The sequence below is a fragment of the Pieris brassicae genome, chromosome 2 (genome assembly GCF_905147105.1).
Source record: "Pieris brassicae chromosome 2, ilPieBrab1.1, whole genome shotgun sequence".
Lineage (NCBI taxonomy): Eukaryota > Metazoa > Arthropoda > Insecta > Lepidoptera > Pieridae > Pieris > Pieris brassicae.
The window spans coordinates 18428835-18444672 of NC_059666.1; the positions used below are offsets into that span (position 1 = coordinate 18428835).

Sequence of the window (15838 nt, forward strand, 5' to 3'; positions counted from 1 at the left end):
AAGGAAGAATGGGCCCACTGCTTTTCTCAGTGGTTCCATCGAATGCGATGATGTGTAGAGGAACGGAGATTACTTCGATAAACAATAAAGGTATTGGCAACTTTCTACATTAAGCCGTTTTTCATTTTCTAAACATTTTCAGTGTTACCTAGGTATGAGAACGACCCTAACAAGTGACCATTTCCACAAACTGGTTTTGCTTTACTGATGCTTGTCGCAAAGAGACTCAAGTCTCAAGCATCAGGTCAAGTTAGTGTTATTGAATTTCTTGATGATAAACAAATAGTCACAACATTCAATAATTTTTATTTGTATAAATAGATAATATAAAATATTGTTACATTAAATATAAAGTATACTTTGATCTAGTAGGAATGAAAGTTATGTTTGTGGATAAGGTTCTTCTTGGTGGTGGAATGTGCCATCACCGCTTCGCTCAGCTCTGTTTCTTATCATTGACATTGTTGCTGCTTTTACTGAAAAAAAAAATACATATTTAAATATCACAAAAATTTGTCGCAACGTTACTTGACTGGGATTTTAAATGGTAACCGACAAAAAGGAATCGCAAAAAATTACTGGCGTCAGTTGTGAACGTGGTCAAAGAACAAAGGTTGGGCAGGGAATCTTATGTATCCTATAAGAAAATACGTATCCTATATCCTAATATTGAAGGATTATTCAAATTGCAAAGTCTTACAGTCATACGCCCATCCAAATCTAGCGAAGAAGTCAATGAAAGATGTAGATATATTAATTTTGCCGAGTTCTGAAGTCCTGTAGTCCCAAGGGAAGACGTGGTGATAGTTATGCCAACCTTCACCCAGGGCGGCGAGGCTCACGATCTGGTTTTCCACAGATTTAATATATCTAAAAAATAAATTAGATCATGTAATTCTATCTGGAATTGCAATTCTATATAAAAAAAATCCATCTCAAATAGGCATTATATTAATGTTAATGCGATATCGCAACTGCAGGCATATTACTCGTTCGAGATGTCATACATTCAAAAAATATTTTAATTATAGCGCCTTTTGAGTAATACTTAGCAATCTTGCATGTAGCGGTAATAGATTTAATAATGTTTAAGAATTCGTCGCCGTAGAAGCTTGTAACATATCATCCCATTAGAAGCGGATGTCTTGTTTTCGGACCAATTAAACCGGTAATGAAGATCAAGAGCGAAATCAGCTAATACTTAAAAATAAATATGTAATGTATTAGAAAACAGATATAAATACGTACTTGTCATAAGGTTTATTTCCCCATAAATGTGCGAAGCTGTTCACACAGTACGCAATGTTAAGTGTGATGGTAAATCTTAGTACGAAGCTGACTGAGAAACTCGTCATCCAGTCCTCGTCCCAGTAGTATATGGGAATACCCAGAGGTAATATGATGTTAAGTATTAAGAATAGTGGAATGAAGAACCTGAAATTGAAAAAAGAAATATTTAAAAAAAAGAATCCCTGAAATATTTCATAACTTTCGTATGAGGCCAATAAAAAAGAAACATATTTTCTTTTAAACGTCATAATATGGATATTAAAAGTAAGTGAGAGAGGCTGTAAGACAATTTCGACGTTTAAATTACCTTGGATAATCCATTTATTGAGGAAACCTCTAGGCCATAAAACATAAAATTAACTAGGTAAACATAAATCCTTTCACAGACACATAATGACTTATACAAAGTATATAATATGTTCTGATCCTTTGAACGAATTGATCGAACGGTGAAAATCAACCATTTCATAAAAGGTTATAGCGTAAAATAAAAAGAGTTTTTATAATGAATTTCGTCCGTTTTATTTATCAATTGCCAAGTTAATCACATTATTTTATTAAGATGAACCACATTTAATATCCACTATTTACAAGTTTTCATATTAAATGAGTTTTACTATGTATAACCAAAAACAATTACTTTGTCCTTGATATAGCACACTTATCATAGTTTAGTCATCATTATTTTTTGTCTTTCAGCGTGTGCCCCTTTAGGGTAAAGAATTGTTCACGTAATAAAGTTTTATTTAATTTGACATGGTTATTCAATCTATTAGTATTTTATTAGTCTAGTAATTCATAAACGGAACGGACAATTTTTTTTAACAATTAGTAAATATAAACAATATTTACTTGTGTAAATTAGTTTAAAGTTTTCCGTAGTCTACTATCGAAAAACAACTGCATTCCTATAAGTAATTACTATACACTCATGTTGGACGCTAATTTGAGTCAGTTGATAATTATAACAAATTAAACGCTAAGGTTTACATCACGTGTGAACTTTGTACGATTTCAGAGTTTACAACCATTTTATTCTAGGACAATGATAGTGCTTGGAAACTATTTCATCAGATGCCTAAAAATATTTGTTAAATAACCAGATTAGATTCTAATTTAAGGAATATAGATTCTAATTAATGGAAGGAAGCTCACATTATGTTAAGTGATACAGCTGCCCATGGACACTCTTAATGCCAGAGGGCTCACGAGTGCCTTTTAAGAATTGGTATGCTCTTTTCTGGAAGGACCCCACCGAAGTCGAATTGGTTCGTAAATACTTCAATAGGCAGCTGTTTGCACATAGTAGGTATTCGCGCAAAAACGCTCAGTTGTCGGACGTCGAGGCGGTACGGGTCGAATAATTTATTTTTAACTTCTATGTTCTAATAAATATTATTATTATAATTATAGTTGTATGACAGTAGTATTTAGGTGTTTAACGCTGTTTACAAGTTTTACAGTAAAGCTTACTTAATATATTTACTTAATTTTTTACGTAGTACTAGCCAGTTATGAAATAAATTGCCGATTATATATAGCTTATGTTTATGAGCTATTGACTTGATATTTATTCCTTAACGACGATCCTCGTTTTAAGGAATAGATATCAGTAATGTAAAAAGTAGAGTTTATGATTACCTGAAATGTAATCAGATTACATATTGTTGTTGGAAAAAAGATAAAAATTAGATATGACATGATAGCAGCTTTTCTATGAAATTCGTTCTTCTTTGTTGTCTACAACAGTTTTTGGTTAAGTCATCGATTAAATATTATGTGTTAGTAATTTATAAAATTTTAATAATATAATTTGGTAATATCATCTATAGTAAAATATTTGGTATTAAAATTGACATTACACATAATAAAATACAATGGAATAATATAGGTAACAAATACGAACTTATGGCTTAAAAAAATATTGTAACTTTATGTGAATTCCCAGTTCTCACACAACTAGCTGCCCCCGCGAACTTCGTTTCACCTTAATGTGGTTTTAGTTAGCCTCAATACCATGACACGAAAGAAGAATTTCACTGTATTATCGTCACTTTAATTTGAATTTGATTTACACTTCGGTCTAAGTAACACGTGGTTGGCTATGCTAACACCAAAAATGTAAAAAAGTAGAAATAATTGAATTTCACGGTGTTTCGTTTACTACAAAATAAATTTAATTTATACTTTAGCCTCAATAACACGTGGTAATCATGATATTGAATTGTAGCTTATATGACACGTTTGTCGGTTTACCAGAGCAGAGCCATCTATTGATCACTTACTCAATCCAATCGAAAAGTATCGACATCTGTTAGAATCTTTTGGAGTTAACAGATAATTGTGACTGTCAATTAATTTTAGACAAATAATTTGCAATAAAATAAAATTGCGCCTATAATTAAAGATCTAAGCTATTCTATCTCTTAAGTTGGACCAGACTGCTCACGGTGAGCCAATTTAATTTAAAATCGGCTAAGTAGTTTAGGAGTCCATCGCGGACAAACATCGTGACAGGAGATTTATATATATTAAGATAATTAAAAACTGGTATTTTATACCTAACGGGACCTACACACAGGCTACACTTTTAATAAAATATGTGGCTACATCATTGCCGAAAATACAAAAACATTTAAATGCAGCACGTGGCTGAAAAATGTAAATCTCGGCAATATTTCTGTAAGAGTATATGTCACATTATTTTGTCTTCACACTGTTTACATGACTTGGCTAGTACTTATAACCAATATAAACAGAAACAAACACACACGAACATAGCGCTATTCGAACGCATCTTGGCAAACTTCATATAGCATGAAAAAGGGACGCACTTAAGCTGTACTGCGAGACAGCAATAATATGGCTGAGAAATATTGCAGTATTTTCGATTGCAAAGCGATAGATCCGACCATACGTCAGGGATACTAAACATTCATCGGGCGTGCAAAAATTAATTTGGCAATACATACCAGCCTTAATAAAAAAAAAATTAAGTAATGCCGTAAATGCTGGCTGATAATACGACCACGACCACGACCTTGCAGCTATACATTTTCGTGAAAAAAATGGCCTGGCTAAGAGCCCCTCTTCATATGAAGTTTGTTTTTGTCAAGATTTCAGGCAACGCAGCTCTATTAATTACTTACAATTTTTGGAATCTAACTACAGGATCGTCTATTAGATCTTGTGAGGTTTTGTTCAGAGCATTTCGGCGGTTCTCGACAGCTGGGTGAGGGGTCAGTACAAGCCAGCCAACGTGGGCGAACCAAAACCCGCGACGGACATCGTGAGGATCAGCTACTGTCTCCGTATACTTGTGGTGTACTCGATGATCGAGTGCCCAAGTATAGATATCCCTCTGAAATTAATAAAACATGAATAATATTACATATAAATCATTTTTTCCTGCATTTCATATGATAAAATAATGGAACATTAAACAATGACAATAGTAGCGAATAATGTATATTTGAAAATAACGTTTTGCAATGAATAATGAAATGCATGCTTATAGTTTCGTGAAACCAAAAGCTTTGTGCTTTATATCGCGTAGGTACGTCATTCGAATTCTAGTTCAATTTAAATAAGCACAATTCCCCCTAAATTATGATTAAACATATTTTCCGCGTAGGCTGTAATACTATCAACCTTGATAATTTTCAATGTATGTAAATTCTGTTATCTATTTGTATAGTGTATATTCCTCATACAAGTTCTTATCTATCTTAGGTCTCGGTGGTAAAACATTATACAGACGATCGTTGAAACTTTAATTACATTTTATTAGCATTAAATATTATTAATTCTGCCTCTATTTTTCACTTTAAATTTATTAATATGGAGTAACTTTGAGTTTATAATATCAACATCGCTGTTTAATATTTGTCATGAGTGATACGTACATACGTGATAACATTAATTAAAGTTTTAATATCATCCAACCGTGTTTGGTCGGGATACGGTTTTTAAAAACTCATGCATTTCGCATATTTCATTTGCACAGTAACTGAAAGATAATTTTATTCAATATGTATAAGGGAAAATCGGGGAACGAGATACCAAAGCTAAGAGCAAATTACTTTTAATTTCAGTGTGGAAAATATAAATGTTTTATTAATAAACAGTAGTTTCTGTTTTTATTTAAAATATACAGGAAAAAATAATAAAAAATATAGCATTTAACACGCACTAGGCATACAAAAAATTATGAGAAAACCGGCATATTTTAAATCCAAAAGTCAACAGCATGTGTTAGACGGAAGGCTAATCATCTTGTCTATGAAATAAAAATAATCAAAGAAATGGAGTTAATGTGAAGGCAATACCCACAAAGGATCGAATGTGGCCACTGGATTATTATTATATTGGTATTTTTTGTCCATTTGTTCTTTGTATCAAATTCGTCCAGACAAAGGCATATTTTCTGTAAAGTATATGTAATGAAATGGCTCTCGTACAAACAATCCTTGAAATATATTTTAATAAAACATTGTTTCGCATTAATAAAAATGGGTCAACCAATTGACTTGTAATTGACTCACTTGACATTGTAATGACGTATTTCTATTGGGCAACCTAATTGTCTGTAATTGTCAATTATTACAGAAAATAATAATTCATATTTAGATACAAACCAAATGCATATTTTAGTGAAATGAATTTTAGTCTTACTTAGTGGACCCAAGAGTGGCTTCACTTCAAAATGAATATTCTTATTATGTAAATATAACATACCATTCCCATGTGTAACTCTTTAAACTAATCGAAATTGTGAAAGTTTTGGGGCCGGGTAAATAAACATGGACTATCTTATTTGTCCGGTATCACCAAACTGTCTAATATATTGTTGGTATAATGATATAGATTGATACAGTATGAAGCACTTACTTGACCTGTAATGGTGAAGAGTAGAGCGAGCAGGCATCGCAAGGGTAATTTCGCTTTATATGCTCTATGTGACCACAGACGATGAACTCCAGCAGTAATTCCGAAGCCCGATGTATATATTGTAGCAAGGACTGGAAATTTATAAATAATAATAATAATGTGTTAAAGCAGCCTCGTGGTTTCAATATGCGACTGTGAACGAAAACATTGAGAGGAAGGAGGACGTGTGTCAGGCACAGACGACTTATCACCTATGTGTCTATTAAGAAAAAATAAATGAAGTTGCAGAAATAGCACGTATACAAATTTCAAAAACTTCAAATCTTTAATAACCAGAAATATGTTTAACGACCGCTTGCTAGAGCCTTTATCTGGCTAGCGGTCTAGATAGCAATACTATTAACGATTAAATAGTTCACATTTAGGCATTATACTCCTATTATAAACAATAAACCTAGTTAAACTAATAGAGATGACACCCTCAAAAAACTGAAGTTATTTGATGTTGACAGATGTTCTGTTGTTCGTTTGCCATAACTGTATCTTGTATAGGGCCTTGTAATAGTGGCCTGGATATCTCAGTTACAGGATTTAATATTGTTATTTTACATTATATATCATAACATTAGATAAACATAAGGATAACTATAGGAAAATGAAAGAGTTCAGTGGTTTCCTGATAGAAGGAAATCCCACAGAATATATATGTCATTGAATTTTTTAATTAATACATATGTCGTTTGAACTTAGATTATAGACAAGAGTTCCGGAATAATACAAAGGATAACGGGAAGCGAGACCCTTCACTATATTCGTCTGATTGAAATGTTGTTTGGAAACATACATTACAAACTAAATAATTACTTTTTGGTGTTAAAGTAAAATAAGTTTTATCATTATTATTGACGAAAAAACTTCATACGACGTGTTTGAAGATACATTACCAGGTTTGGGTTTTTAAATACCTTTTCTGTGGTTGTTAGGAGCAAAATCAACAGTCCAAATTATTTTTGACTAATAGTTCTGTAGGTAAAAATTTTTATATATCAAATGATATCAGCTATAATATTTACATAATAAATTAAATAAAAAGTAAGTAGACTTACCAAATAATAGCGTATAAAATTTAACTTGATTCGTTAATATCAGGCACAGGCCATAAATTGCAACTAAATGTAGAGATATTTGAACTAATAAATCAGGCCATCTTATCTGTGGTTTAAATTCAATGCTTTCATAAAAGCTTATGTCAAAGTCATCACTTTTGTCACTTATATCACTTTGTGTCAAATTGTTCACTGTGCTGTTACTTTTTATGTCACATTCTTCTAGAAGCGTGACACGACGAGAATGCAAACCAACATTCTGCGCCGGCGGCATCCTGTTGATTAAAATTATAAGTGCATAACATTACTTATATAAATGAAGAAGCGATAAAACTCTATAAATATTATTGTTTCACGAGACTAAATAAAAACTTTAAAAATAAAATAAATAATAATTAATAAACTAATTTTGTACGATGACATCACCACAAACAATTAAAACGAAAATCGTTGATACCAATGTTCAAGACTTGACACTCATTGAATAAATACACATAATAATTAATGAAATATGCATCAGAAAAATAAAAATTCCGTTTAAATACGGGTATTAGCAGCATATCCAGATCGCAGAGGACATGTAATCAATTAAGGAACTTATTTTCGACAGAAAATCACATGTAAAGGATGGCATTTCTACAACCATAGTAGCTGCAATAGCCTTGATTGATTAAACGAGAAACTATTCGATTTGAAATCAGACGTCATAATACTCAGGCCTTACTTAGTATACGAAGGGCACCACCACGATTCTGTTAAATCTTAATTTTCAGGCCTGATGAAGAATTGTTTCGCTGGTAGTCCAATCCCGAACCTGAGCTATTTACTACGTGTGTTATCAAGATATATTACAAATATATATATAATTAGAAAAAATATATTTAATATTTATATTAGCCTATATAATTTATTTACCTGATAGTTGTTCTATTTAAAACCTTCATAGTCATTCATAGGAGTTAAATCATACAATATATATGTGTATTTATATTTATATGAAAATTCTTGTATCAAATAAATAGGGTCAAACTTTTTAGGGCTGTCATAGGGATTTTTAAATATTAAATAATTTCGATTCGATAAATAAATTAAATATATTATAATAATAAATAAATTATTTAAGTAAAAAGAAAATGATAACTATAAACAGTACACTATAGTACATTCTTTACTAGAACAATGCTAAACTGCTTAGGTGTTCATTATTGTTAATAATCTAACATCGATAATAACGCATAAAAGAATCGTATAAATGCAAACCTCAGAAACCACCCATTTACAAACTATACGCTGATAACGAGATTACTGATAAGAAATAGCCGGTGTTTATTATCAAACACCTGTTTAGCTTACATAGGCTTTAGATTAGGTTTTGTTTATCCTCCGCCGGCTGAATTATAAATATATTAATAAACAATTAGAAGATAAAAAACATTTGTGTTTAGATATGTACACGCGTTAGAAGTTATACTTCTTTGGCGTAACAAGATAATAATCTTGTTGAAAAATGTTTTGGCTTTCGCCTTAGAGAAAACGACACTAACAATAGACAAAAGGTATTCAATACATTGAAAGTTTTATTATAACATTATCTAGGTAAATAAAGTATATTTAAAAAGACATATTCTACATAATGAAAGACATGGACATTTTTTATTTTGAAATGTTGACTATGCTAACTACAGTATGTCAGTTTATTGTGACGGTGGGAGGGTATCGGCTTTTTTCACCCTCTGTGTGGGTGTCGGTTTTATGCGACGGTGTGCGCGCGCATCGTAAAAATTTGCTCTTATAATTTTTCCCTAACGCGCTAAAAGAATTATAACTTTAAAAACCTGTATAAATAAAATTTAAATTACTTTCATTTTAAGCTTGTAACTTGTCATCTATCATTTAATGAAGTGGGTTGAGCCGCACTCGTTATTGTTATAAAATGGCCGTAGCTTCTATAAACTGTATCAAAGTCAATTTAATACGTGAAAACATCAGCATATCCGTTGCCTACAGCTCTGAAAATGAATTTCTGGTGATTAAAACTAAAATAATAATCATTATTTAATTGTACCTGCTCTCATACGTTATGAAATATTGTCGATTCTCACACATAAAGACGCAATAACTTTATTTTCTTCATATGACCTTCATAAGTTTTTGACATTTAAAGATACTTTCGGAATAGTATTGCGAAGCCGAAATCGTTCATGTAATAAGACGGAGCAATGTAATAACATCAAAGACTTATAAAAAACTTCCTAAATGAAGCAAATTTGCTAAAGCAGGAAAGACCATCCATCAGTGCTGTATAAAAAACTGACTCCAAGACACTAAATCTATTTTCTACTTCCAGACCATGCTTCTCATTCAACGGAAGTATATAAGAATTGTGTATTATTTACTAAAACGAGTTTTTTTGCATTTTTGACCAACAAAATTGGGTTTTCTGTTTAGCTTGTGTTGTAAGTTTGAAACTGTAGATAAAGATGATTATTTTACAATAATTGTCATCAATTTAACGGTACTTGTGAATAGATTCGCCACTGTCGCATGTTTGACTTCTTGCCATTTTTAATTTAATGTATTTAGCAATCGTACGGACGTGACATAAAATAGCATTTTCATGTATTGCTCGGTTTAACATTACAGGTACAGTTCAGTACAGGTACTTAGTCCAAATAGTACAACTATTCGCTAACTAAATTCACTCTAGTAAATTGCGCTTATGCAAATCCGGGTGAGTAAATAGAATACTTCATTATTGGCAAATTAGGTTAACGACAGTGTGGAAGCCGTACACTGGTTATAAATCCACAGTACTCAACTAATTGACAACTTTGTGTGTTTTAAATTAGATTAATTCGTATAAAACACTGACGAATTTATAGAAATATTTATTGAGCCTTCAACACATATAGATAAGGATTTCCTTATTTATCAACTCTAGTTAAGTGTTTTGTGCCTTTTTGTCAAACATTACGTTGTATATAATACTATACTATAATCATTCCCGACACAAAACAAAATTTATAATTATAACGTCAAATAATAATATATCCTAGCAATATTTATGCCTGAGGTCATGTGTTTGAACCCAGGCTCTGCAGAAATGGATTTTTCAATGGCCGTAATTACTTCAATATCCTTCACCATGTATGTCATATTCAATAATTGGTATTGACGGAAGGAATACCTTTCAGCCTATGATGTGAGTCAGCCACTCGAGGCTCTACTTGTAGAAAAAAACGGTCAATATGCCCAAGGCTATGTGCCTCCCTGAAGCTCCAATTCAGGATTCGGTTCAAAGGTACTTCGTTTCTCAAAGAATTACATTCACTTAGTGAGAAATTTTAGAGTAGGTTAGTAATGCACCTACTAAGAAACTATCCAAAAATAAGTTATATAAAATAAAAATATTAATCGGTAACAATATGTACAATATTTTTTACAAAACGCGTATTTTGTGAGTACATAATTAACATAACATGACTTCAAACGACAAGCGACCAGTGTTATAATTATTATTATTTATAAGTAACGAATAAAAAGTAAAGGAGAGTTACTATTACTTAAAAATACAATGTTAATTATCTACTATTATATTTTCGCTATTGAAGGACATTTCAGTGAGTTGAATGGACTTTATTGGTGCTTCTCTAATGGAATCTCACAGAAAAATGTTGACAAAAACCAGATTATATACTATTTGAATATGTATTATTTGGAACAAGTTTTATTAATTCTGCCCCAAATTTATTGAAAATGCAATGCCATTCTTCTAAATATTCGACTAAATGATGTTATGAAAAAAACCAGTTAAATGTTGTTCATATACGATGGTTTCAACAGCGTTTATCACTCACTATTTCCAATAGCGTTTATATTGATGTTATGAAACAACCTTGACTCGTTATAACCTTAGTCCAAATTTCCTTTTGCTTTTTAACGCTCCGTTTTCCTAATGCTGTTTTACGGACAAGCGCCGATTAACAGAAAAACGTTCTGTTAAATATACCTCCATATACGATATTAGACTATGACGCTATTAGGACGTTTCAAACCTAAATACAAGATACGTGTGTTCAGATGATATCATTTCTTATAATGTGTCATTCTTGCAAGGTTGCAATCTATTAAAGTTTTAATTCAATGTTAGCAGAACATAAGTATTCCATATCATTTACTCTGCAAAGAATTATTTTTGATTCACTTTATGAATTCACAGTAGCGATATTGTGTGTTTAAAGTTATATATTTTATTACATTTAATTTTATTTTTCTCGACACTATGGTTTTAGCATAGTATGTAAGGATAATGTATGTATTTCTACAAATAAATAAATATTTTACAGGTTCATAGTGCTTAGTCGTCATATTTTTATTTTCCTCAACTCACGTAAGATAATAGTATAAACAACACAAACAAAACGCACACACCTCAACAAGTAAATTATTAGTATATTGTCTTCGTTAGTACATAATGTTCTTCGTGTCATTCGTTTTGACTATATATTTTTAATTTTAAAATTGAAATTTACAGTCAAAATCTGTTATAACAACATCGAAGGGACTGAAAACATATGTGTGGACATAAAAACCGATAGTCGTAACAGCCGATGACGTTGTTATTAAGTACATAAAACATAGAATTCCGCTGGGACTTTTGATTTTGGTCAATATAACCGGTATGTTTTTCTACACACACACACACTACAATTATTTGAATATAATAGTTGTATGATGTAACTAGTGGGTCTAATGGTGTTACTTGTATGTGTAAAATTGTAAAACTTATTTAAAATATTATCTATATAAGTAATGTACATATTCTAGAACAATGAACATAATTAAATATATAAAAGGAAGTAGCTATTACATTATTTGGAATTGTACCACACACTAAGTTAAATAGAAATAAAATTTGTTAGTAGTTTATGGAATTATGTAAATTAGTCTATATATATTATAAATATTGTTGGCATCTATGCTGTAAATGAAGTAAAATAATAACTCCGTCCAAAATACCATTGAATTTATCTTAGAGTAAGAACTAAGGTCTTCGGGTTCTTGACTACGGGCACCATAGGTATTAAGATGATAACACCTTTGCATATTAATTTAAATTTAAAATGTTTTCAATATACATACTAATTATTTTTGATGATTATTGATAGTAAAATATTTTAAATTTAGTTACCAAGTTTGGATATTTAGCACAGACGATTAAGGAGATCGTAGATACTATACATAGATATTTTCAATTTAAAAAGTTACTAAAAAGCGTAATTACATAAATTTAATACGTTAGAAGTTGGAGTTGTAAGCGCGATGATAGCTACTTTTACTTACAACTCCAACTTCTTCAAATACATTTTAAAATTCGAACAAACCTTACCGCCCTAGTATCAAGAACTCCTAACTACTCGTGAAACGGCACAGAACAATATTTTTACATATATGGGGAACTAACCTTACTATGTGCGCGCGAAGTTCCTGGAAAAACTATAGACTGAATTAGTCATGGCGTCAGAATGCCGGCGACAATTTTTCCTATCGATACCAACAGCGCGCGCGACGGACGATGGTGAACTGATGGCCTAGAAGCGTCTATACAGTCCAATTCATGGGACGGTGTCGAGGCCAAATATTTCTATAGACTTATCTATGGTGTTTGCATTACACACCATTACGAGACCTCCCTTTGTTTTGTCGCGGTCCAAGTAGACTGTTGTTCGTAACTAAAGAAGGTTTTTTAACTGATTAATGAAATTATTATATTATGACTTACAGGATTAACAAGTTCAACGGCACGGCTCACAATACGCTTAGCCGATTTCATTTCATTCAACTGTTGCATCATAATATTAGATATTTTTTAGTACAATATATCGTGCAATCACCGGCTCTTCGGTTTAGTGGTACATAATACATATATTACGTAGGTAAGTCTTGGGTATGATCAAAAACAACACTAATAAAACAACTGAAACAACTGAAAAAACTTAATGACATATCCTAATGATTAATATGTACACAAAGAAGTAAAAAGGCGAAGATTTTTTTACCCCTTGGCCAATTTGGGAGTATATATTAAATATATTATACAGGATGTCCCAAAAGTCGACGTCAAGGCGAAATTTCTCATAGGTAATGCCACACCAGTTATCAGAAAAATTTAAAAAAAAATAAGTCATGTATTTTTGAAGTTATGGATATTTTTTTTGTTATTCCAGAAAATGCACACCATGTGACAGTTTTTTCACTCCTGTTGTTATAAATATTTACTTTTTGCCAATTTTTTTTCTCTTACGTCATCCCGAATAGTGTTTTATGTAACCTATGATCCTAAACTCTGTGCTGATCACTCCAACTTTTAGGAAAGTGTCATTTTATACCGTACCAAGTTTTCAAAATTAATTTTCGCACTACTTCAACTGATCGTCCTGAAATTAAAATGTATTACTCCAGTTTGGCAAGTAGCTTTAAAAGTTAGCGCATTTAATAAGGATTCTACAGTGGTATAACACTGAGTCTATTATTTCTTAGATCGGCCATAAGAATTATTTTTGTTAAACAAAGTCTGTTTTTAACAACCTCTTTGAAATTACAACAAATGATTCTAGCGCACCCAAAACGTTCCTAATGACCACAGCGTGTTTTAAAGGAGAGAGATATTCCATAAAATGTGAGCGAGACAGATAGTGACACAACACCAATTATTGTGTCTAATATAACAACTAACTTTAAGATATATTTAGGCTCTTGTGACTTGTTCTTATTATCATTCGAGACGCAATTAAAAAATAAATATATAAATCGAATTTTAACGATTAATATGCTTATCTATAGTATAATAATAAGCTATACTGTATTGGAAAATCTAGACTCTTAAGCTTAAGTCCCATACTAAATATCTTAAATTGAAAGGAATAAGTTTTATTACTCTCTGTATTTGAAGATTGTTTAACATTTATAAGGTAAATTGTCATAACCCAATCGGTCTCAAAACTACATACAATTAATTTTAAATTACAAAGCTTTAATTTTCATAAAACGTCTCAAGATATTGGTGTGATGCGAACAAAATTATAGTTTTGTAGATGTGTCGCCACCGATGCGTCATTTGGCGGCAAAGAGGCGAGGCATGTTAGCCCACGCTTTAAGTCATGTTTTCGCTGAAAGGAATTTCATTCACCGGCTAACTATTGGATTCGGCTCTATTATTCTATACAAGGTAATAGAAAGATTGTTACCATGAATAGAAAAATATACGACTAACCTTTTGTAATAACTTCCAAATTACATATTAAATCAATATAATTATACATTTTAAGTAATTGTATCACGTGAATGAGCGTGAATGTATGATGTATTGGCCACATTGACCTTAAATATCTCCTCTTTGGCTAGGAATTCCAAATTATAGTTTTTTACTCGTGCATTTGTTTTTCGAAAAACATGATTCCATATCATTTTCCCGTTTAATCATTTTTTGAATGTTAAGTCACTCTATTTATAAAATGGAAAATACGAATTATCGCGTTATTTACGAGCAGAGTTCCACCGTGGCACCAGTGCTGCAGAAACGGTTCGATGGATGAATGATGTGTAAAGCGACAGTGTCGCAAAAGAAAACACAATACCTTTTTGATTCAAATTTATCGTCAAATCTTGCCAAATCGTGCCCCAAGCGATAGATAATTGACTCCGAAAAACTTACTTGGTGGACTAGTGCCGTGGTCGTTCACTAAATCTGGCCAGACAGTTACGGCAGATAATTCAGGTCTATTATCAGCAGCTGCAAACCATAATGGAAAAGCTAGCTGCTAAACAACCAAGGCTAGTCAGTCGCTCTAGACACTGCTGCTTCACGACAACGCTAGACCACACACTGTATGACAGACTGCAACCAAAGTAGAGCTTCAATTGGAATGTCTAAGGTTCTTCCCGGACCTTGCTTGCAGTTGAAATTTTTTTTCATTCAAAGATTTTATTTATTCCCGTCCAAAAGATTTTTAAGTAAAAGGATCAATTATTATATTTAAAAAAAATCTACTTTTTGTTCTTCCGATACAGAACCAATTCGCCTGATTGATTATGTTAAGCAAATCTTCATAAACTATAATTTGCTACGGCTTGCTCATGTATCTGAAATGTCTAAGGTGAAAAAGACTGATTTCACCTCTCAAGTCTCTGTCAATCTTGCTTGTAATTACTGTCGAATTCGAATTTATACCTGCATATGAGTTTCATCACCATTTGTCTCGACGACCCCTGACGACACGTTTTTTGAGGCAATATTTATCGCGCAACACCACTATGTGGAGCTACACACTGAAATATTTCCGAACCAAACCAAATTCTTAAAAAGCCAGCAACGCACTCGCATTTCCTCTGACAGTGTGAGTGTTCCTGGGTGTATTAGAGGTCTTAGAAGACCATAGGAATACTTGGCCTTAGAATAAGCGTTCAAGTATTATGTAACGAATATTTTTCCTCTTGTAAAACGTTACGAAACGGGGCGGGGATTGAATTACACGTTATTGTTAATATAATTT

General features: G+C 31.9%; 1 protein-coding gene across 1 annotated transcript; it reads right to left on the reverse strand.

The window, feature by feature from the left end:
• Positions 1 to 285: 285 nt before the first annotated feature.
• On the reverse strand, positions 286 to 12891 carry LOC123719989 (acyl-CoA Delta-9 desaturase). Its single transcript, XM_045676366.1, is given in 8 exon segments — positions 286 to 449; positions 451 to 476; positions 701 to 870; positions 1249 to 1434; positions 4440 to 4651; positions 6181 to 6311; positions 7287 to 7561; positions 12751 to 12891. Coding segments are annotated over 7 exon segments (1083 nt in total). The 5' UTR covers position 7561; positions 12751 to 12891; the 3' UTR covers positions 286 to 365.
• Between the last annotated feature and the right edge of the window lie 2947 nt (positions 12892 to 15838).